This window comes from Gobio gobio, assembly GCF_949357685.1.
Source record: "Gobio gobio genome assembly, chromosome: 19".
In the NCBI taxonomy this organism is placed as follows: Eukaryota; Metazoa; Chordata; class Actinopteri; order Cypriniformes; family Gobionidae; genus Gobio; species Gobio gobio.
Genome location: NC_137112.1, coordinates 46,135,832 through 46,160,838, shown reverse-complemented (window position 1 = coordinate 46,160,838; position 25,007 = coordinate 46,135,832). Strand labels below are relative to the sequence as shown.

At 41.2% G+C, this 25,007-nt stretch overlaps 1 protein-coding gene across 1 annotated transcript in view; it reads right to left on the bottom strand.

The window, feature by feature from the left end:
- Positions 1-25,007, bottom strand: part of camta1b (calmodulin binding transcription activator 1b) — a 478,032-nt gene that overhangs the window by 11,675 nt on the left and 441,350 nt on the right. Inside the window, exons 8-11 of the mRNA XM_079844275.1 lie at positions 23,470-23,610; positions 17,495-19,755; positions 14,042-14,168; positions 13,510-13,644 (exon numbers count right to left, since the gene is read on the bottom strand). Coding sequence (XP_079700401.1) covers positions 13,510-13,644; positions 14,042-14,168; positions 17,495-19,755; positions 23,470-23,610 — 2,664 coding nt within the window. The remainder of the gene's footprint in view (positions 1-13,509; positions 13,645-14,041; positions 14,169-17,494; positions 19,756-23,469; positions 23,611-25,007) is intronic.

Here is a 25,007-nt window from a genome sequence, read left to right as displayed (position 1 = left end):
AAAAATGGTTTCCAGCAACTTGCAGGTTCTTGTACGTAGGGCTCTGAACCGGTTCAAGGAACAACAAACAACAACCGGAAACTAACTCAATTTTAACTGGAACGTAAACAAAAACTAAATTAGGCTTATTTGAAATGACGGTTGATAACACAGCTAGCACAGCTTATGCAAATGTGACGTATATGTTAGTCGCAAGGCAATGTGCTGGTATTATCTGTTGGACCGCAGGAGTTTATCCGAGGATGTGTTGTTACCATGGCAGGTTATATCCAGCATTGTGTGTTTTGAAACCAGCAAAAATCGCAGGTTAGTGTAGAATCGCTACAAATCAGGAAATATATTTAAAAAAAAAATATTAAACACCTTGTTAATTAATTTAATTTGTTACATTTTATACAGCACTTTTCTAGGCACTCAAAGCGCTTTACATATTGAAGGGAATCTCCTCAACCACCGACAATGTGCCGCACCACCTGGACATCCACCTAGACTCACGGCAGCCATATTGCGCCAGAACGCCCACCACACACCAGCTGATTGGTGGAGAGGAGACAGAGGGATGAAGCCAATCGTATATATATATATATATATATATATATATATATATATATGGGGATGATTAGGAGGCCATGATGGACAGGGGCCAGTGGGCATATTTGGCCAGGATGCCGGGGTTACACCCCTACTCTTTATCGAATTTTTAATGACCACAGAGAGTCAGGACCTCGGTTTAACGTCTCATCCGAAGGACGTCTTGTTGTCAGAGTTAGTATTGTGGCTTTATGTAAGGTCAGACACTTGCGTATGTTGTTATATTATTAAAATTTTTCCAAAATCAAGCTCAAATGGAGTTATGAGTTTTTTCACCAGCGAATGTCAGAGAGTTGTGTTTTGTCCGCATCTGAAGCAGTACGTGCTTCGCATTAAGTTTTCAACTTATTGTACAGGTTATTGTAGCCAAGTGATGACTCGGTTTTTACTGTCGTTTAATAAATTTGGCAAAAAGCTTGTTATATGACTAGACGGCAAATACCAGACTAATGCTGCGTTCCAGGCAGGTTTTTCAGCCCGTAAGTTACGACTTCAAACCACGACTCACGACTTTGTAGCGTTCCAGGCAAAGTCACGCCAAACTGCCTGAGCGTAAGGAATTGTGGTAGCTGGATGTAAACAAAGCATGGCGGACCGTACGGGCTTATGCTCATTTACAATCATTTCTGTCGCCAGAGGTGCTTGCTTATTTGAGGGAAACAGAGGAGAAAAAACGGCACATACGGCTTTTATTTGACGTTATTTGTATATTTGTTTCATAAACACCACATCCGTAGGGGCTGCCATTGTTGTTTCGCGGGCTATGTGACGTCAGAGCTCGTAACTGGGAGTACATCGATCTAGTACTGGAACGTGGCATTAGACACGTTTCTCCGCTCCTCAAATACATAAAACATTAGTCTTTACACACGTCGTGTTTTGAATGATGAAATCAGCAGAGACGGTCTCGAAAATGCGTCACGATTGAGCCGGGTGGAGCTACTGTATGAGGTTTTGCAGACAAACCCACTCGAGTTACGAGGTTTAGTCACACGCTCTTAATATACAATTAAAATTCAAGCTCTGAATTATAAAGTATAATATGCCAGTTATTAACAATTTTAGTAACCAATATCAAACCGTTTTCGGAACAATGATGTTACAGAAAGGACGCATGGACAGAAACGTTAAAATACTGATTTTGCCCGGAGGGAACCGTTTGAGTTTTGTGACAGCTAACATCAAGACAAATCTCTTGCATATAACACATTGACACCGGTTCTGTTTCACACACAGTCAATGAAAGCGAACCAAATTCGAATGAATGGACATACACAAATGCATTGGATTCTGTTTTTCCTCCACAAACATCCACCCTTGCAGACAAAAAGAGCAGCTCTGAGCGGAGCTCCAGTGCAGCTTTGTTCAAACACTACTGCAGTGTTGGTGCAGTGCAGATGATGTCATTTCCACCTGCTGCTGGCTGGCTGTCTCTCTCTCTCCCGCTCCCCCCCTCTTTCTCTCTCTCCGTCTCTCTCTCTCTCTCTCTCTCTCTCCACTCAGAATGCGGCACACGTACGCTCATCTAGGCTGGGGGGAGGGGAAAGGGGAGGAGGGACCAAATTGCTCTACAACGGGGCTGTGACATAATCAACGCTCTACTACACCTCCAGCAGCCTGGAGACGACCAATCAGATGCCAGCAGACCAGCCAGGCAACAGAACACTTGAAAGCTTTGTGTCAAACCTAAAACTGTTGAGGGGCAGCATTTTCAAACAGACAGACCTAACTCATGTTTATTAACGTCTGTGTTTACGGAACATCGAGGCGGCGAGATCATTTGCATTGGCTGGATTCAGGTGAATATATAAGGCGTATTCAAGGAAATTGGGCCACTTTTCACAGTCGTCTCAATGTCAAAAAGTGTCCCAATTTATCAGAATTCCTATGCAAAAATCACGCCACAGCGAATCAAACATCACACAGCCTCATCAGTTCCAACAGAACTTTTACTATGAACTTTTAAAAGCTGTAAATACACACAAAGCTGTCTTTCGCAAGTATATTCAAATGACATCTTGTGTTTGGGTGCATACATCAGACTTCCCGATTTCCCAAGCACCCAACAACAACCTTCACCAACACAGACCAATGACGAAGCTCATGCATTAACTAGCCCAAAAAAAACCAAACTGTCAACAACAGTACTAAACAGACTATGCAGACGTGTTACCGTGTTTCAGGAGATGTTACATCAGCCTTGGCGCTGCTCCTTTGGCCTGGGTATCTCTCCTGGTCAAGCGGACCTCATGTGGTTGAGCACAAGCCTTGAGTGAAAGGACTAAACTCTCTACTCGCTGGATGTTTGAGTATCTCAAGGTAATATCCTAATGCAGAGAGCCCAAGCCGGTTTCTCTATTTCATCACAGTTGCATCATGCTCTTGAGAGTGGGGGCTTCTGCACCACTTTACAGCTACAAGAGCAACAGGGGCTCAAAATCACTCACTTGTTGAAGATCTGTTGCGGTTTATTGTGCCTGAGATTGCTAATAAAGAGACCACGGGCTTTACAGTCATCAGAAATTAAACAAGCATTTAACAACGCATCCATATGGCTGGGAAGGATCAGTGCACATTAAACTGCACCTGCTTGACTGTCTTGCTTTGCATATTCGGTAAAAGTGCAAAATTAGTGCAAGTTTGGAGCACTGATTTGGAAGAAGCGTCACTCTACCGCGATTATTGTGTTGACCTCGATTCAACAATGCAATCCGAACATCTTTAAAAGTGCACGAATCTACACAAATGCACGGCCGCCATCTCTCTCTTAAATAAAATCTCATTCGCATCCTGCAGATTAATGACAATTTTAATCAAAAGACAACAAAATAAGATGTTTATAGTTTTCGTGATGGTCTTACTTATTGAATACCGGATGATTGCTTTATCATTTCCCCCCTGAGCATATCCAATATTTGGTACATCTGAGCTCAGAGAGCATATTGACTCTTTCTTTTTTTCTTTTTAGGGTTTAAAATAGACAGAGCTCATGCTCTGCTGAGGATTGGCTTTAAATCTTTAACAGACTGATATCCTGTTTAAGCCCATCACTGTAAATGCATCGAACAGAAATGGAAAAAACAAAAACCTTTCGACAGGATTTATCTGATAATGTGCAATGATTTCGTCTTAAGGGGATTTGGACTCAAAGCTGGGATAACAGCTCTTAATGCTGTGGACATTGGTGGATGTGGTAGATCATGAACCTGGAACAGGTGCTCGTTTTGGATCGAATCGGACCGAGGCGAGGCTGCTATGATAATGCCATTATTTCAGTGTCAGTCGTAATCCCAGTGCTGATTATTTGTGTTAACTTTCCTCGTTTAACCCTGATCATCTCTTCAGCTTAGAAACAATTCAGCAAACCATGTCATATTAGCAATCTGAACTCATGTTCCGGGTCTCTGATCGAGATTTGTAAGATATGTGCTGTCTCAGACCAGAACTTTGAAGGACTCAAGTAGACTTTGAATGCTGGAATCGACTCTTATTGTCAACTATCCTTATGCATGTATATCTGCAAGTAATGGGCTTTCGACAACAATTCGTTTAAAAGAGTTTTAATGCACTCCAAGTACTCGCAAAATGCAAAAGATATCGCTGACAATGGAACTGACTGAAAAACTGGACCAGCATCCGCTTTGAATCACCATCACACACACACACACACACAGAACAAAGTGAAAAAACACACAATCTCCATAGAGAGCTGTGTACTCTAATTACACATGAAACTAAAAGCCAGCACTGAACTTGCTCAGATTATCCAATTTAGTTCAGACTGCTTGGAGACACACAAACAAACAAAACAAAAAAACGGTTTAATCTCAACCCAGAGCAAAAACAGCACGGACGGGACAGATCTGTGTGGGCGCTCCATTAGCGGACTGACCGCAATATTCCTAGAATTCCACAGGAAATCTCATCAAAGCAGAGCGAGGAACTTTGAACCGCAGATTTAGGGTTGATTATAGTGACCTAGTTTCCTTGTAAGGGCATGTAGGCAGGCCAGCACAAAACAAGAATACAGAAGTTACTCGGTAGGGTCGAAATCCTCTTACATGATGTGATTTCAGTATAAGATGTGCCAAGTGTTGCAGATTGTGTTTAACACACGCAGATAAGACAAAAGTTGTCAACAGGTTGGTAGAACAATTCTAATAGGTCCGCCAGCAAAACAACACTACACTGTCTGAATAATTGTATAAAAAAGGTCAACTTGGTGGCACAGTATATTCGTCCTCTCCCTCCGGGCCGCTTGTCAGAAGAAGGGCAACAGTCTGATCCCCTCAGCATCACTGTCGCTGTCCACTGCCTGTGGTGCTGAAGACAGACGCACTACACCTGACTGACTCACTGCAAACACATGCTTTACACAGGAGGTCTCTGAGAACACTGGCTGGTTAAAGTTTCAGTGGTTGTAAAACACGCACGGCACAATGATTCTACGAGCATACGTTTTAAGAAACTTCCACGAGTACATGTAGTCAATATTTTCCACCGTTCACCCGTGAGCTCTCTGAAACACTGCCATCGGGACAATGAAATACCTTTCCAGGAGAGCAAATGCTCACAATGTTGTCGGGAAACATCACAAACAGGATATAGCAGGACACATGACAAAGACACCTGGAGCGCAAAACTGGAACCTAACCGGTTTCTCTTTTTAAATACATCAAGTTGATGTCAATGCGAAAAGAATCATGCATACTAACCCGAATCAGCCAACGTGTTGTCTGTCACTCGCACATGTTCTCCCATCCAGCGTCAAACTAACCGCAGGAGCCGCTTGGCACCGGAGCCAACAACAATAGAACAAAGTGTAAGTGCGGAGAGTGTAGGGAGAGAGATAAAGACCCCTCGTCCCCCTCCTCTACACCTCCTCCTGTTCCCTCCCCATCCCTGCTGCCGATGCTTTATCTTCTCCGCTCGCTCATGGAGACGCGGGGCTTCATCCGCCGCAGGTACGCGCTTTACGCACCGCTTTACGCGCAGTCGTGCGCCACCGGCTGGCTCTACAAACACTCGCATGCACGGCAGTCCTCCTTTTCTAACGGAAAACATTTGCTTGCATAGACGAGAGAGATTTTTTTACATTGCGGATGCTCTACGCGCAGCAGTCATGCGTCTCCAAACCGCGATCGAGTTTTTGCGTGTCGCATCATTTTTGTCCTATTCTAGAGCGATTTACGACAGCATCTGGACTCGAAGCATTTCGCTTTCGGTGTTTGACTAAAACCGCGCGAATCTGAAGTCGTGTGGTGGTTGGACATGGACGTGTTTTCTTTTGGGAGTGGCAGCGAAACACAATGGAGCCGCTGCGATCGCTCATATAAGCGCTTGGAACAATGTGACGGTCGCTCACACGGATGTTTTGCGACACGTCTGTGTCAACAGGAGGCAGGTTTACTGCTCTTGCCCCTCTCAGCCTCTGTCCTGTGCTTCGGCACCTGCAATGCTGCAGATAAACTGTTTTTCTCCTCTCTGCATTATGACAAATCAGGCCAGGCGGTGTGTCGTTCAGCGCCACGCACATAACGCGCTGGATGCACGCAGACAGCATGCTGGGAGAACTGAAGCTCGATTACACCAATCTCATCTTATAACCTCTTTTCAGCGTTTTTATATCCACAAAAGTTCACTTAACAAATGTGATACACTTTGCACTGGGATGGCCTCAAATACAGTGTAAAAGCAGGGCTGAATGTCACAAAGAAAACTGCTTATTTTTAGGATCTTCACGAGCTGTTTAGATTATTTGGACTGATAAACACATCCCCCTATAAAATAAAACACATCAAATCCTCGTTACAGTAATGCAAAATGATACCTTTAAATGGTTAAAAGTGTATGCTGAATTTACAGTGAGTTATTGTGTCCAGACTGGATGGTTTTAATTACTCCATTACAGTAATGGCAATCTAATGAGAACTATCTTTGAGAGTAATGAGAATTAAAGTCACAGACACACTATGGAAATGATAATTAGGTTTTTTTTTTCACATTAAAGCCGAGGAAATGAGGGGGAAATGTGTAAAATATAATTTTCTCTTGATTCTGAGTGAATTTCGCTGGCTTTCTTATTGTTTTGCGGTATAAATATAGGCTACACTGAATATGAAACAACCTTGAGATTTAGTAAAGGCACTATACAAATAAACCTTTTTATTATTAAATATGACCCAGATATTTCTTTGTGAGATTCACCCCCAGCAAATCAATAACAAACATCACAGAAGAAGTCCACATAGTCAATATAACCTGAGAATACATATACAGTCAAAACAAAATGTATTATTCAGACACCTTCAACATTTTCTCAGTTTATTCACTATATTTTAGAAAATGGTAATAAAATGTGACAAGAAATTAATCTTGATAATGTCAGATGACTTTGATAGAAAGGATTGCAATCAACCAATCAGCTGTTATATTTGAGTACACAATTAGATAATAGCAATTTAGCTCAGCCAATGACAGAGCAACGCTTCATTTTGTTCAGTCTGTGGTGTCAAAGGTCGCATTAGCAATGAAAGAAAAAACACTGAAGCAAAACATGATCAGCTCAAAGTGTCTGAATAATTTTGGTAGTCACTGTATGAAGAATTTTTGGGTATAATATGTCACATTTTACTTTATTTTGCTATCCTCTCTTACATAAATGAACTATAGTGTCCTGAACACACTAAGTGAAAAAATATATCTGGTGTCTGAATCATTTTTGGTTTGACTGTACATATACCTATGTAGGTAAATATGATCAAAGATGGCTGTAAAAAGAAATCTGCATTGTTTATCCTTGTGCATTAAAAAAAAAACTTTCATTGAAGTTAAAGAATGGAAAGACGGGGGGGAAATCACATTATGAAAGAAATGTTATTCTCCAAAACACATTGGCCACAATTATTGTCACCCCTAGAATTTTTTATGAGTAAAATATCTCTGAAGTATATTCCCATTAATATTTTTAAAAAAATTAGCACACCAGGGTGACTATGAGCTATGACACCTTGTTTCACAGGAGTATAAACATGAGGAAACACAAAGGCCAAATTCCCTTGATCATCCATAACAATGAGTAAAACCACAGAATATAGTTCTGATGTGCAGCAAAAGATTGTTGAGCTTCACAAAATAGAACGTGGCTGTAGGAAAATATCTAAAGCATTGAAAATTCCCACCATCAGGACAATAATTAAGAACTTCCTATTAGCTAAAGATGTTATGAATCTGCCTGGAAGAGGACAAAGACTGGATGGAGAATTGCAGAGATTCGTTGAGTCTTGGGGTCAGAAAGCCTTAAAAAATAATCAAACAACCCCTATAAATCACCACATGTTGTTTGGGAGGGATTCAAGAAAAATCCTTCTTGCTCGTCCAGAAACAAACTCCGGCATATTCAGTTGACAGACACGCCAGATGTGTTTTTGGTGCAAACAGGGACAAAAATACCCCATGCCCACGGTTAATAAATACAGCTGGATCTCTAATGTTGTGGTCCTATTTTTTATCTGAGGTCCTGGAGATCTTGTTCAGATACATGGCATCATGGATTCTAGCAAATATCAACAGATAAAAAAATCAAACCGGACGGCCTCTGCTACACTGTAAAATCCAACAGATTCTAACTAACACTTTTTAGTTCACTTTACTTAGTGTCTCAACTAAAAATCTAGTAATCTGTACTTTTCACATACTATTCCTTGCTTACTCAGAAAAACCAAGTTAATATTAATTGATTGGTTTGAGTGCCATTTTGTCAAGCAAAAAACAAAACACATTCCTCACCATTATAGTGATCAATGTTCACTTGGAACATTTATATTAATACACTCTCTTTCTGATGCAGCGATACAACAAGAAATCACAGTTATTTGGTTTCAAAGGAAGAGAAGTACTACACTATAAAGAATGCTGGGTTAAAAACAACCCAAGTTGGGTTGAAAATGGACTAACCCAGCGGTTGGGTTAACTGTTTGCTTAAAACAACCCAATTGCTGGGTTAAAACAACCCAATTGCTGGGTTAGTCCATTTTCAACCCAACTTGGGTTGTTTTTAACCCAGCATTTTTTAGAGTGTAGGTTGCTTTTAAAAGTGTACCTATCTGACTGAATTGTTAAAGGTAGGGTAGGTAAGAATGATCTAAAACACTTTTGTCCAAATTTGTTTAAACTTTCTTTATATGTCAATACATAATTAAAATTTAAGTACTCTGAAAAAGAGAGTATAAAAATCGAGTGACTCTAGACTTTTTAATCTGCAATAAACACCGCTCATTATTTTCGTTCGGGCCGAAACAAGTGATTGGCTTGGGCGCCTGTCACTCTCTCTCGCTACCATGGCAACCGCCGCTTTTGCTCCAGGATCTGCCCACATGCGCACCCCAGTGTTGCCAAGTCGGGCTACTTCAACACTGTTGCCGCGGCTGTTTTTCATGTCCGCGGGTTGAAGCGACCGCAATTATGAGATATTTTGCCCCGGGATTTGCGAATTTTAGCAGGCAGCCCTACCAAAAAGACACATATTTTACCCCCCAAACGTGATTTTTACCGGAGAAACACGATTGGGCTTGTTTTGGGCTAGTTTTGAGTAGCAATTGGGTGGATTTTGTTGTGAAAACCTGGCAACCCTGGCGCACCCGTTTGATTTGAGTTAAAGAGGCTGTATTTCTGCTGGACAGGTAATCTTTCGTTTTGATTATACATTTTTTTGGTTTATGTTTTCATGAAGCATGTCTCACTAGCACACGTAGCTGCCTAATATAGCGAACATAACATTACTTAGCATAAAGCTACAATGTTATACACTTAGCAAACCAATAGTAGAGATGATAAATACTCAATATGCTTAGCTCAAGTTGATCGCTGTCGTGTTGAATTTCGCAAAATGTAACTTTAGATAACAAAATGCATGTGTAAAAGCTAGTTCAGTTAGCTTTAGCTACTACCCTCTGTCTAAACTCTTTTACCATGTGCACCGGGAACTTTACCTGCACGTTTATTTCGGCCCTTGGTTTGTTTTTATATTCTCTACCAATGTTTACTGATGTTTTTATCTTGTATCTGTGTGTGTCGTAGACACTGTGTTGTGTGTGTATTTTAAACTTTACCAGTATCGTTATTCTAGCTTGATAGTGAGTACTAAAAGACATCTTATTTGTTTATATTCATAATGATAAAGTTAGATTTTTTATTACATATGATTCTGACATGATGTCACTACATGCACTTCTTCTCCGCTCGCCTCAGGTAAATAATGCGTCTTTCAGCTGAGCTGATCGCGGTCGCGTGGCGCGTTCATGTGTTTTGGGGGCGTGGCTTTGGAAAGAGCCCAGAAGGGAGAAGGTGGAGTGAATGGAAATAATGAGCTGTCTTTAAAACAGTCGTGAGAGGTCTACAGACACTCAATTTTTATACTTTCTTTTTCTGAGTACTTACATTTTAATTATGTATTGATATATAAAGAAAGTTTAAACAAATTTGGAAAAAAAAGTTTTTTAACCAAATCCTACCTACCCTACCTTTAATGAATTAGTCAGATCATATTAGTTAAGATCATCTTTTAAAATTAACCTCTGTAATATTTCCCTTTATGTCATATAATGATCGTTGACAATTTTATTGCTAATGCTTTCGTCATAAACACCTGCGGAACTTTGAATTGGGTTGACGTAATCCCTCTATATTTGTAACAATATCTTGCAGCTGATCATGCCTGAGTCACACACACACTTCAACATTCAGCAAAACACAACAATGGTAACATCTATGGTAGCTATACTAAGTCCAGAGTAAACCTAAATTAAAAGATCTCTCTACAGTTCTTTTTTAGTTACTAGAACTCTACTAGAACTACTTTCACTTTACTTGTTTTTTTAAGGCAATTGGTTTGCATGCTTTTTTTCAAGCAAGCTAATTCGATTTTACTGTGTAGAAATCTTATAATGGGTCATGGTTGGATCTTCCATCAGGACAACGAACCAAAACAAACATCAAAATCAACACACAAATGTGTCCCTGAGCACAAAATGAAGCTTCTGCCACGACCGTCTTAGTACCCTGACCTGAACCATGTAGAAAATGAGTGGCTGAACTGAAGAGAAGAAGCACCAACATGGATCTGTGAATCTGAAGGATCTGGAGGGATTCTGTATGGAGGAATCATCTCTGATCTCTTGTCAGGTGTTCTCCAAACTCATCAGGCATTATAGCAGAAGACTCAGAGCTGTTATCTAGGTTGCAAAAAGTATTGAACAAAAGGGCGCCAATAATTATGGCCGACGTGTTTTGGAGAAAAGCATTTATTTCATAATGTGATTTACTCCCCACTTTCAATTCTTTTACTTCAATGAAAGGTTAGATGTTTGGCAATTTTTTGAACAAAAGATCAAAAGGATAAACAATGTAGATTTTTATTTACAGCCATATTTGATCCAATTTAACAACTGTATATATATGTAGCACTTTATTCTACAGTACTGTTCCCCATGTACATACTATGTACTTATTATAATAATTAATCAGAATATGAGTCTGCTCCTGCTCCATTGGACTGTGATTATGGGGTGTGTTTCAACCCAACCAGGAAATAAAATGCCTCTCAATTGGATAGACCTACAACCAATCAGAGCAATGGAGAAAGTGACGTGTTGAGCGACGCATAGTTGTCAACAGAACTGCACGCACGCTGGAAGAAGTAGAAGAAGAAGATTGTTGTGTAAACAATCTTTGCCGGTGTTGTAAATCGAATTTAAGGATACACAGAGTACTTACCAACACCATCATCATTTCTGAGAGAAAAAGTAAAGGTGAACGCATATACGAACAAGCTCTCCGTTTAGTAAATGGGTTCAACCCAAGCGCTCTTTGGTGAGGTGGATGATTGCGTCACTGTTGATCATCTGTCCATCATCGTATAAAGCCCGCCCTGACAATCTGATTGGTCGGAACAGCTCTGGTTCAAGCATAGTCGCTCCACAACGGATCAAGTCCAGACCAAACTTCCCGACCTCAAATGTTGTGGGCGGGGCTAAGTTCGGCTGGCATCCAGGCTAAATAATTACAATAACTGGGTAATAACTAGGTACTAACCCTGAACCTAACCTTAAAGGGAAAGTGCACCCAAATGATGACAGGATTTTCAATTTTGGGTGAACTATCCCTTTAACCCATGTAGCTTCCTTATATTACCCAGTACATTCTAAGGTAAGTACACTGTAATATATAGTTTTTTCCCACACTGTCAATGATGAAAAACAGAAACATACACCATGAGTACAAAAACAGGAAAACTATATTATCAGCCTACTAGTTTTTCGTTTTTTTTAAAACCCAAACATAGCCTGGTTACACAGGTTCTCCACTGTCTATCCCAGCCGATGTGAATGTCAGTCATCTTTGTAGACCTTGAAGTATTTGGCCAAGGTCTGGCAGCTCAGTTTAACCAACTACGTATTCAGGAATTGCTAATACGAACCACAGGCCACAAAAAAAGCAAACAGCAGAGGCTCTGAGTTATTTCTATTTTCCTTTTGGACTAGGCAAACACTACCTGGCCACCCCATTCAAAATTCAGGCAAAACCAATGGTTTAACAGCAGCCAAGTCATCCATTATGCACCCGCTAGTCATTTCAAACACAGCTTGAAGAAGTATCTGCCATCAGCCATCCAGAGATTTTTCAGACAAACATACGCAATATGCTAAATAAACATTTAGTATTCATAATGCATGAAATAGCATGAATTCAGATTAAACTTCCATAATTTCATTACACTGTTTTGCTGAAAAAAAAAAAACAACAACACACACACACACACACACACACACACACACACATGTTTGTTTTTGTGAAATGTGAGGACATTCCATAGGCGTAATGGTTTTTATACCGTACAAACCGTATTTTCTATCCCCTTACACTGACCCTGTCCCTAAACCTAGCCCTCACAGGAGACTGTGCAGTTCACTTTCTGTGAAAAAAAACTTGTTCTGTGTGATTTATAAGCATTTTGAAAAGTGAGGACATGGGGAACGTCCTCATATTTCACCCTCTTTTTGTAATACCTATGTCATACCCATGTCATTATACACATATGTGTCCTGATATTTCACGAAAACATGCCCACACACACACACACACACACACACACACACACACACACACACACACACACACACACACACACACACACACACACACACACACACACACACACACACACACACACACACACACACACACACACACACACACACACACACACACACACACACACACGTTGGGTTTTCATCTTTTATGGGGACTTTCCATAGGCGTAATGGTTTTTATACCGTACATACCGTATATTCTATACCCCTACACTACACTTGCCCCTAAACCTACCCATCACAGGAGACATTCTGCATTTTTACATTTTCAAAAAACATCACTTAGTCTGATTTATAAGATTTTTTCCTCATGGGGACCTAAAAATGTCCCCACAAGGATGAGGATTTCGGATATTGCCATCTTTGTGGGGACATTTTGTCCCCATAACGTAGGGATTACCAGTCCACACACACACACACACACACACACACACACGTTGTGTTTTCATGTTTTATGGGGACTTTCCATACGCGTAATGGTTTTCATACCGTACATACCGTATATTCTATTATTCTATCCCCCTACACTACACCTGCCCCTAAACCTACCCATCACAGGAGACATTCTGCATTTTTACATTTTCAAAAAACATCACTTAGTCTGATTTATAAGATGTTTTCCTCATGCGGACCAAAAAATGTCCCCACAAGGACAAGGATTTCGTATATTGCCATTTTGTCCCCATAACGTAGGGTTTACCAGGCCACACACACACACACACACACACACACAAAGCAATATACGAAGCAAGATAAATGTGAAACGTACCGTCCAGTGAGAGCCAGTCGTGTTGAGAGGAGGGCAGGGCGGGCAGGGCACGGGCTTTATACTCGAACACCACAGAGTTGGAGATGATCTGACTGCTGGCTGCCACCTGCAGGGTCACCAGGCCCGTGTCATGAGCTTTGAAAGGAAATGAGACACAAATTGAGATTTTTTTTTTGGTTCTATGTGCAAAGTAACAGCTTACAGTAAACCATTTACAATGTTAAGAGTGATGGCTCAGGGTATTTTTGTTTTTATTTATATATTTAGTTACATAACAGTGGAATTTTAGTTCTCTATGACAGCTGTTAAAACAGTTCTTTGTTTGTTCACAAAGACCACATTATATATGCATGGACTACAGTACAGAGACGGAATGGAGAAGACAGAAATCAGATGTCGGTTTGGTTTGGTGCTTTTTCAGCTTTATATGATGCTTTTGGGATGCTGAAATGTAGCAGTATCACACTTTTTCCCTCCAAAAGGACCATTTTAAATGTGTATGAAGTCTGCAGATGTGACTGTGATGAAATACCTGGGCAGTAGCAGCGTAGCACCCCGGGCTGGATGAGGGAGGCTGGAACTGTTATCTGATCAAACAGGCAGGTGTATTCACTGCTGGCCTCCTGCCATGGACCGGTGATCAGAACCTTCACCCCACCCTGAGAAATATACCAAAATTATACATTATTAATGAGCTTAGTCTACTTTTATTTAACCTATTAAAGCTTGCAAAGGCAGCAGCATCTCTGAGATTGGTTGTTTGCATTTACTGAACGGTTATACTGTCAGAATTTAGATCTAGATTTTTTATCTCACGTGTATTTTTGGCCTAAACATGCATTTATTTGAATGTCAGTCCACCACAAGAAACAATACTCCCAGAGTTCACAGCCTAGTCCCAGACTGCAGGTTTTATTGAGGTAAATTTAAGACCTTTTTAAGAAAAATTGAGGAATAAATTGAAGGGAACACAATACGTCTGAACGAAAGTCTCACAGGTTTGGAACGAAATCAGGGTAAATCAGTAAATGATGACTGAATTTTCATTTTTGGGTGAACTATCCCTTTAAGTGTACTGACCTACTTTTGATTTATTCATCCAAAATTTGACAAATTCTTGACATTCTGCATTATACAGTAAATTCCGTCCACGTTTTGTGCATCGCAGAAATCATAGAGCCCTAATTTAATGCCATGATATTGAATTTAAAGGGTTAGTTCACCCAAAAATGAAAATTCTGTTATTAATTACTTGCCCTCATGTCGTTCGACACCCATAAGACCTCCGTTCATCTTCGGAACACAAATTAAGATATTTTAGTTGAAATCCGATGGCTCAGAAAGGCCTCCATTGGCACAATGCACTTTACACTCTCAAGACCCATAAAAGGTACTAAAGACGTCGTTACAAAGTCCATCTCACTACAGTGGTTCTACAATAACTTTATGAAGCGACGAGAATAGTTTTTGTGTGCAAAAAAACCCTAAATAACGACTTACACTCACCTAAAGGATTATGAGGAACACCATACTAATACTGTGTTTGACCCCCTTTCGCCTTCAGAACTGCCTTAATTCTACGTGGCATTGATTCAACAAGGTGCTGAAAGCATTCTTTAGAAATGTTGGACCATATTGATAGGATAGCATCTTGCAGTTGATGGAGATTTGTGGGATGCACATCCAGGGCACGAAGCTCCCGTTCCACCACATCCCAAAGATGCTCTATTGGGTTGAGATCTGGTGACTGTGGGGGCCATTTTAGTTCAGTGAACTCATTGTCATGTTCAAGAAACCAATTTAAAATGATTCGAGCTTTGTGACATTGTGCATTATCCTGCTGGAAGTAGCCATCAGAGGATGGGTACATGGTGGTCATAAAGGGATGGACATGGTTAGAAACAATGCTCAGGTAGGCCGTGGCATTTAAACGATGCCCAATTGGCACTAAGGAGCCTAAAGTGTGCCAAGAAAACATCCCCCACACCATTACACCACCACCACCAGCCTGCACAGTGGTAACAAGGCATGATGGATCCATGATCTCATTCTGTTTACGCCAAATTCTGACTCAGACAGAAATCGACAGAAATCGAGACTCATCAGACCAGGCAAAATTTTTCCAGTCTTCAACTGTCCAATTTTGGTGAGCTCGTGGCCTTGACTGAAATAACCACTCGTTACAACCGAGGTATGCAGCAAAGCATTTGTGAAGCCAAAACACGCACAACCTTGAGGCGGATGGGCTACAACAGCAGAAGACCCCACTGGGTACCACTCATCTCCACTACAAATAGGAAAAAGAAGCTACAATTTGGTAGCCTCTTTTTCCTATTTCAGTCAAAGTTGCTCTTCTATCAGCTTGAATCAGTCGGCCCATTCTCCTCTGACCTCTAGCATCAACAAGGCATTTTCGCCCACAGGACTGCCACATACTGGATGTTTTTCCCTTTTCACACCATTCTTTGTAAACCCTAGAAATGGTTGTGCGTGAAAATCCCAGTAACTGAGCAGATTGTGAAATACTCAGACCGGCCCGTCTGGCACCAACAACCATGCCACGCTCAAAATTGCTTAAATCACCTTTCTTTCCCATTCTGACATTCAGTTTGGAGTTCAGGAGATTGTCTTGACCAGGACCACACCCCTAAATGCATTGAAGCAACTGCCATGTGATTGGTTGATTAGATAATTGCATTAATGAGAAATTGAACAGGTGTTCCTAATAATCCTTTAGGTGAGTGTATATAGTGATGACCGATTTCAAAACACAGCATCATGAAGCTTCGGAGCGTTATGAATCAGTGAGTCGAATCAGCGGTTTGAATCGCCAAAGTCACGTTATTTCAACAGTTTGGCGATTTGACACGTGATCCGAATCATGAATCGACTCACTGATTCATAACGCTTCGAAGCTTCATGATGCTGTGTTTTGAAATCGTCATCACTATATAAGTCGTTATTTAGGTTTTTTTTGCGCACAAAAAACTATTCTCTTCGCTTCATAAAGTTATTGTAGAACCACTGTAGTGAGATGGACTTTGTAACGACGTCTTTAGTACCTTTTATGGGTCTTGAGAGTGTAAAGTGCATTGTGCCAATGGAGGCCTTTCTGAGCCATCCGATTTCAACTATCTTAATTTGTGTTCCGAAGATGAACGGAGGTCTTACGGGTGTCGAACGACATGAAGGTAAGCAATTAATGACAGAATTTTCATTTTTGGGTGAACTAACCCTTTAAGAAATGTTTAAGGCCTTAAATTGTGAAAAGGCAAATGAAAACCCTGCAGACTAATGCATGTTTGAGCTGCTTGAGCTTAAAATCTGTCACTGCCATTGTTTTGTCTAAAGATGCACACCAGTAATGTTTATAAAAGCTACTTAAATGCCCTAATTGAACTAATGCCCAATCCTGGTTTAATCTAAGCCCTGTCTGTGAAACTGAGCTTAAATAAAAATGCATCTCTTTCCAACAAGGAAAATGTCCAGGGTTTGTGAGAGCTGAAGTGTTGTTGTGGTGAGGTCTGATATCCCTCTGTCTATATTTGTCCGACTGCTTCCTTGCCAATGGGCATGTTAATGACAGGCTGAGCATGTGTCTCATGTGGCCCAGGGACAAATAAATACGTCACTTGTTGTAGACAAGACCTTGAGCTTTACATTCAAACCTCACAAGACTCAAATCTATTCATGTATTAGGCAGCCTTTCGCTGATTTCCATATGAATTGTGTACTTTCAGAACGCCACAGAATTGGAAAACATTCATTCACAAATCTGTACATGTCCCTTGCCCATTGTTTGTTTATCATTAGCTACTAATAAAACAGTATTAATCATTTTAGTATCTTTAAATCCACAAAATTCTGAAGATTTTATCACCAAATCTGGTCCTGCACACTTGCCTGCATATCTGCTGCCACCTGGTGGCTATTCTATCACACATCTACAGCAGTTACCAGTATTTTCTTTTCTCTGACAACTCACCTCAGGATAAGACCACTCTGGAGAATAGTCCGTCACCACAAACAGCCGTCCGGTCGCCTGTAACATCGCCATGTTCCCGTGCGCCACAGCCGCCGACACGGCCTCGGCCACCTGCATGTACGAAAGCTGTCCCGCCTCGCCCGCCACCGCCCCAGCCTGCGTGGACTGCGGACTGCAACAGGGCTGCAGGCAGAGGTCTGAAGAATTGTACCCTCGCGCCCCATGAGCTCCTTCATCTGCCCCTTGTTGCGCAGCGGTACCAGAAGAGACCTGCCCCTCTGTTCCTGAATGGGTCATCAGCTGATGACCGTAGAGAGCGCTGCCACCCGGCACAACTGCCGCACCGCTTCCGCCCTCCACCGAAATGAAGTCATTGATGAGATCTGAGAACTGATTCCCGAAGGAAACGTCAAAATGGTCCAGGTTGATCTCCATGGAGCCTCCTCCATTAGTTCCACTGCTGCCCAGACTCTGGTGCGCCCCTACCGTGCCGAATAGCCCCTGTACCAAACCGGCTCCTTGCAGGAGCGGCTGGAGCTGTTGATGGGGGCTGTTTGTGGTTCCATTTCCCTCGGTGTCGTTGCACAAAGCTCCACCTTCCGCCCTTGCGCTTGTTCCCCCAGATCCCTGCCCGACTCCACCAGCTTCTGTCGGCTGCTGAAGATAGTGCTCTGCGCCCCCTACACCCTCGGCTTCTCCTCCTCCTCCACCCGGCTGCAAGTGATCCCCAGGTGTCATCAAACAATCCGAGTCCTTCTCTTGAACGCCGCCTCCTCCTTGCTCCGCCGCTGCTGGCTGTTCCAAACCACCCACTTCTTCATGCTCCTGGCCTGGGTTCGGAAAGCGGTTCTGGTACTGCAGAAGCTGGAGCGACCCGGCCTGTCCATTACGTTCATTCGGAGAGCCACCATTGCAGTTAGAGGCAGTGTGTTGGCTGGGGTGGGAACGGTGATGGAGGTGTCCGTTGGTTCCCGTCGAATCGTTCTTGACGACAGACAGACCCATGTAGGCATTGGAGTCGTGGGAGTTCTGGGTCGAACCAGAGTTGTTCTGGTGGGTCTGGGACTGTGGAGAACCTTGCAGGAAAAAGCTGGGGGAGTGCCCCTGGTGGGCCATGTGAGAGCTGGAGATGGCTTGTCCATAGCCCGCTGCTGACATAACACTGGACGGGTAGTCTTGCTTGGCATCAATGGCACTGAAATCCATCTGCTCGAGTGTGGTGCTGGGACTGAGTCCCCCTCCAGAAGGCAGGAGTGAGCCAGTGGGCGTCAGAGCCAGAGAGTTTTGGGCAGAACCGCTGCTCGAGGGACCGGAGATACCAACGGCGTCGCTCACCACTTCTCCAACCTGATAGCCGCCCTCTTTAGCCAACTGCTGTTCGAATGACGTGTCCTCCGTCTTGATGTTCTTCACCAGAGAGGGGTTAAAGCCATAGCCATTGTCGCTGAGCGGTGGAGAACACCGCAGCCCTCCGTTACTGCAGCTGCTCCCGTTGCTCTCCTCGGTTTTCATCCCGTTTCCTCCATAGGTCTGACCTTGCTTGGGGTTGTTGAGGAAGCAGTCGGGATCAAAGTTCATATTGGTCTCGGGCAGCTTGATACTCCCAGCTTCCAGGTTACTAGACAGCACCAGTTCTTCAGACACGCCGGCTGTAGACAGCATAGCAAGTCCGTCTGCGGACCCTGCATCCGCCAAACCCACCGCTCCAGCAAAGGCAAACTTGTGACTGTCGGCGGTCACCGCTAATACTAGACTGCTGGAGGCTGTGTCAGCACCCAAGAGGTGAGCGTTGGGGTCTACAGTGGGAGACATGCTGTAGACAGGGTCTCCAGAGACCTCTGACATGAAAACAGTGGCGGACTGAGACAGGCTGTTCATTACCGAGGCTACATGGCCCATTCCTGCCACCACGGGACTGTCCGCCATGTCGGGGTCCGAGTTCAGCCCGCTGCTAATGGACACGGGTGAGCTCTGGGTGGTGTCTGGCACTTCCACCTGGTTGGTTGAGGACACCTCCATGCTGCTCTGGTGGAGCAGCGCCGGCTTGTGCACCTTGCCGTTCCTTTTCTCTCGGCCGCCCGTTCCACCAGCACCATTTTTGCTCCCGCCGTGGCTGTGCTCGGTCTTTCCCTCGGACACATCGTTGTTCTGGACCTCGGAGTGGGTGCTGCTGTAGGCGCCTCCGGTGCGAGGGTCCACTTTCGGGGAGATGATCCGGTGTTTGGCACTGTTGCATTTGTGATGCAGGCTGCTCCCAGCACCTACAGAGAGCAGACACACGTAAAGTTAATTGTTATAATATTAATGTAACCATAAATACACTGAAAAAACCAAGCATTTCGATATATATTTTATTGACTTATGATTCATGGGAAGAGCAGAAATGCTAAATGCTGATGTTTATTCTAGGAAGTGTAGCTTAAAATCGAAGCAAAACCACTTAATAAACAGATACAAATAAATATTACATGATTAAAACTGAAAATACATAATGTAATTAAATATTACATAATACATATTAATCTAAATAATACATTTTACTTATCAAATAAACAATACAAATAATAGTAAAAAATTATAATATTCAATTAAAATCTAATGATACATTAGACTACGCCTGACAGTAGTTGTGAAAAAAATAAAATCACTTTGGTAACACTTTATTAGGGTTTTTATTCTCGCTATTAACTAGTTACTTATTAGCATGCATATTACTAGGATATTGGCTGTTTATAAAGCACATATTAATGCCTTATTCTGCATGACCATATTCTGCATCCCTTAGTCTTAGTCAAAAAAATCCAACTTATGTTTTGTATGACAAATTCAGCTTTTAAAGTTTATTCAACTATTTAACATGAAACAAGTTTGTACAACTAATTGACCCTATAGAAAACTCAAAAATGTTCTGCAGCTGGTTGCCTTAAAAGTTTTAAGTTTTCTCAACTTTTTTTTTTTTTTTTTACAGTGCAGTATTTGTGAAAATAAATAAATAAATCACTTCGGTAACACTTTATTAGGGTTTAATTCTCGTAATTAACTAGTTGCTTATTAGCATGCATATTACTGGGATATTGGCTGTTTATAAAGCACATATTAATGCCTTATTCTGCATGAACATATTCTGCATCCCTTAGTCTAACCCGATATCTAAACTTAAATGCTACAAAAACTACCTTACTAACTATTAATGAGTCTAAATTAGGAGTTTATTGAGGCAAAAGTCACAGTTAATAGTGAATATGTGTTCCCCATACTAAAGTGGTACAATCACTTCTATCAATATGATTCCAGAAAAAACGAATGCATTGGTTTCATAATATTTTAATATTACAGACACACTTAAAGTTAATTGTTATAATATTAATGTAATCATAGATACACTGATAAACCAAGCATTTCTATATATATTTTATTGACTTATGATTCATGGGAAGAGCAGAAATGCTAAATGCAGATGTATTCTAGGAAGTGTTGCTTAAAATCGAAGCAAAACCACTTAGATACAAAGAAATATTACATGATTAAAACTGAAAATACATAATGTAATTAAATAAATATTACCTAATACATATTAATCATAGAGATAAATAAATAATTCATTTTACTTATCAAATAAACAATACAAATAATAGTAAAAAATTATAATCTAATGATACATTACACTATGCCTGACACACTGTAAAAAAAATCCAACTTATGTTTTGTATGACAAATTCAGCTTTTAAAGTTTATTCAATATTTAACATGAAAAAAGTTTGTACAACTAATTGACCCTAAGTTGAGAAAACTCAAAAATTTTCTGCAGCTGGTTGCCTTAAACGTTTAAGTTTTCTCAACTTTTTTGCAGTATTTGTGAAAAAAAAAATCACTTCGGTAACACTTTTTAATTTTAATTCTTAATTCCTTATTTTAATAGGGTTAATTCTCGTAATTAACTAGTTGCTTATTAGCATGCATATTACTAGGATATTGGCTGTTTATAAAGCACATATTAATGCCTTATTCTGCATGAACAAATTCTACATCCCTTAATCTAACCCAATATCTAAACTTAAATGCTACAAAAACTACCTTTCTAACTATTAATGAGTAGTAAATTAGAAGTTTATTGAGGCAAAAGTCATACTAAAGGGTCACCATCACTTCTATCAATATGATTCCAGTGAAAACGAAAGCATTGGTTTCATAATATTTTTAATATTTTTTGTTTAATGTAAATGACACTACTGTGTACTGTGTGTAATTTTTGCTGGAGAAAGTTTGTACTTAATTTTGCTTGACTCAATAGTGCCATCTACTGGACATAATCTATACTGAACCTGAAATTATGATGGAAAGGGTTCTCTAGCACAGGGGTTTTCAAACTTTCTGATGCCAAGGACCCCCAAATATGTGGAACATTTTATGAGGGACCCCCTTCTTAATGAGTAAGATAAAGGGGTCTATAGTGAGAAAAACTCACTAAAAATACAAAGCAAACATACAATTCTGGAAAGTATGTATACAGCAAGAGAGGGAGATAAACATTTAGAACTGAAACAGTTGAAATGTTTGGTAGACTTTATCTATTTTTGCTTTGTCTTTTTGTTCTCTGACATTTTCTGGGGACCCCTTAGAGCCTTCTGGAGGAGCCCTGGGGTCCCCGGACCCCAGTGTGAAAACCCCAGCTAAAAATGCTGGGTTAAAAACAATGAAAATGGACTAACCCAGCAATTGGGTTGTTTTAACCCAGTGAATGGGTTGTTTTAACCCAGTAATTGGGTTGTTTTAACCCAGTGAATGGGTTGTTTTAACCCAGTGAATGGGTTGTTTTAACCCAGTGAATGGGTCGTTTTAACCCAGTAATTGGGTTGTTTTAACCCAGTGAATGGGTTGTTTTAACCCAGTGAATGGGTCGTTTTAACCCAGTAATTGGGTTGTTTTAACCCAGTAATTGGGTTGTTTTAACCCAGTAATTGGGTTGTTTTAACCCAGTGAATGGGTTGTTTTAACCCAGTGAATGGGTTGTTTTAACCCAGTGAATGGGTCGTTTTAACCCAGTAATTGGGTTGTTTTAACCCAGTAATTGGGTTGTTTTAACCCAGTGAATGGGTTGTTTTATCGCTGGGTTAAAACCACCCAATTGCTGGGTTAGTCCATTTTCAACCCAACTTGGGTTGTTTTTAACCCAGCATCTGTAGCACAGGGGTTTTCACACTGGGGTTCGTGGACCCTCAGGGGGCCGCAAGAGAGTGAGAGTGTAAGCTGTAATAATAATAGTAGTAATAATAATAATTATTATTATTAGATTAAAATGAATGAGTAAAGCAATAAATTAGATCTAAATAAATAAATCAAATTCGATTCAAATAAAAAGTATTAGTTAGTTATTAATCTATTGAATCAATTAAAATAATAAATCAAATAGAACAATTATTAAAATAAATGAATACAAATGTGATATTAAATAAATAAACAAAACACATAATACATTACTACATTGAGTAGAACAAAATATATAATAATGTAACTGAAACTAATTTTAGATTCTTTGTGTATAAATTGAGTGTTCATAAAAGACAGAAGCCATAAATATTTTCGGATGGGGATGATCATATTTGGGGGTCAGTGGCGTCTAAAAGATTGAAAACCCTAGCATGTCAACAAACAATGTCCAAATAATATATCAGAATATATATTTTGGGGGTAAAATTATAACCTATACAATCATTGCTTAATGACTCTCAATACACACATGATTCCTTATAGAAGGAGAAGAGTACAGAATATAGTAAAGAAGAGATGCTTCATATTGAGGTCTCTGACTTTTGGTCACAGGATCTGTTCATGATTGTGGAGACATTTTACTAGGGTCTTATTTGTTTTTTTTTTTACAGGAGACCAATCCGTGCGGCTCTTCGTTGAATCTCATTACTATGTAGAAGCAACACTTGAGATATTTTAGAGGGTTAATTTGACGCCCGTTCCCTTACCCAGGTTTCCCGTGCAGAGGCAGTTGTGAGTCCGGGGAGGTGGTTTGGTCTGGTGGCTGTCCAGAATTTGCTGCACGAGCTGCTCTGCTGAGAAGCCAGTGCTGCTATTCCCATTGCTGCAAGTCCACTTGATGCCATGAACTGCCGGGAGAGAGGACACACAGACGTCAGCCAGACAGCCACACAGACCAGACCCTCGCCAGCTCTTCCTCCTGACACTGCAGGGGAGAGACAGCCTAACTGCCCCACCACTGACACATGGGCCCAGGCCATCAAATGCTTACGGAAAGGGATCTGCCTTTCCCTGTCCGGGGTTGAAGCATCTGTCACACTGATATAGGTCTGACTCGACTCTCAGGGGCCGTTTACATGTCTCTGTTTTCAACTAAGACTTTTTATGCATTTTAACCATTCAATTCCAAGACAATGGCGTTTTGGGGGCCTGAAAACACCAACTTTTGAAAACGGGTTTTTAACCCTCTGGGGATCTTCGGTCATTTCTGAAGGGGTGAATCTCTAAAACATCAAGAGTGTAAAACAGACAAAAAAACTCTTGTTCTGTGTGATTTATAAGCATTTTGAAAAGTGAGGACATGTGGAACGTCCTCATATTTCACCCTCTTTTTGTAATACCTATGTCATTATACACATTTGTGTCCTGATATTTCACAAAAACATGCCCACACACAGACACACACACACACACTTATACACACACACACACACACACACACACACACACACACACACACACACACACACACACACACACACACACACACACACACACACACACACACACACACACACACACACACACACACACACACACACACACACACTTATACACACACACACACACACACACACACGTTTGTTTTTGTGAAATGTGAGGACATTCCATAGGCGTAATGGTTTTTATACCGTACGAACCGTATTTTCTATCCCCTTACACTGACCCTGCCCCTAAACCTACCCATCACACACACACACACACACACACACACACACACACACACACACACACACACACACACACACACACACACACTGCCCCTGCCCCTACACCTACCCATCACAGGAGACTGTTCAGTTCACTTTCTGTGAAAAAAAACTTGTTCTGTGTGATTTATAAGCATTTTGAAAAGTGAGGACATGGGGAACGTCCTCATATTTCACCCTCTTTTTGTAATACCTATGTCATACCCATGTCATTATACACATTTGTGTCCTGATATTTCACGAAAACATGCCCACAGACACACACACACACACACACACACACACACACACACACACACACACACACACACACACACACACACACACACACACACACACACACACACACAAAAACACAATTAGCTTTTGGAATGGCACGCGTTAATTTGTGTGTGTGTGTGTGTGTGTGTTTGTGTGTATAAGTGTGTGTGTGTGGGCATGTTTTTGTGAAATATCAGGACACAAATGTGTATAATGACGTGGGTATTACAAAAAGAGGGTGAAATATGAGGACGTTCCCCATGTCCTCACTTTTC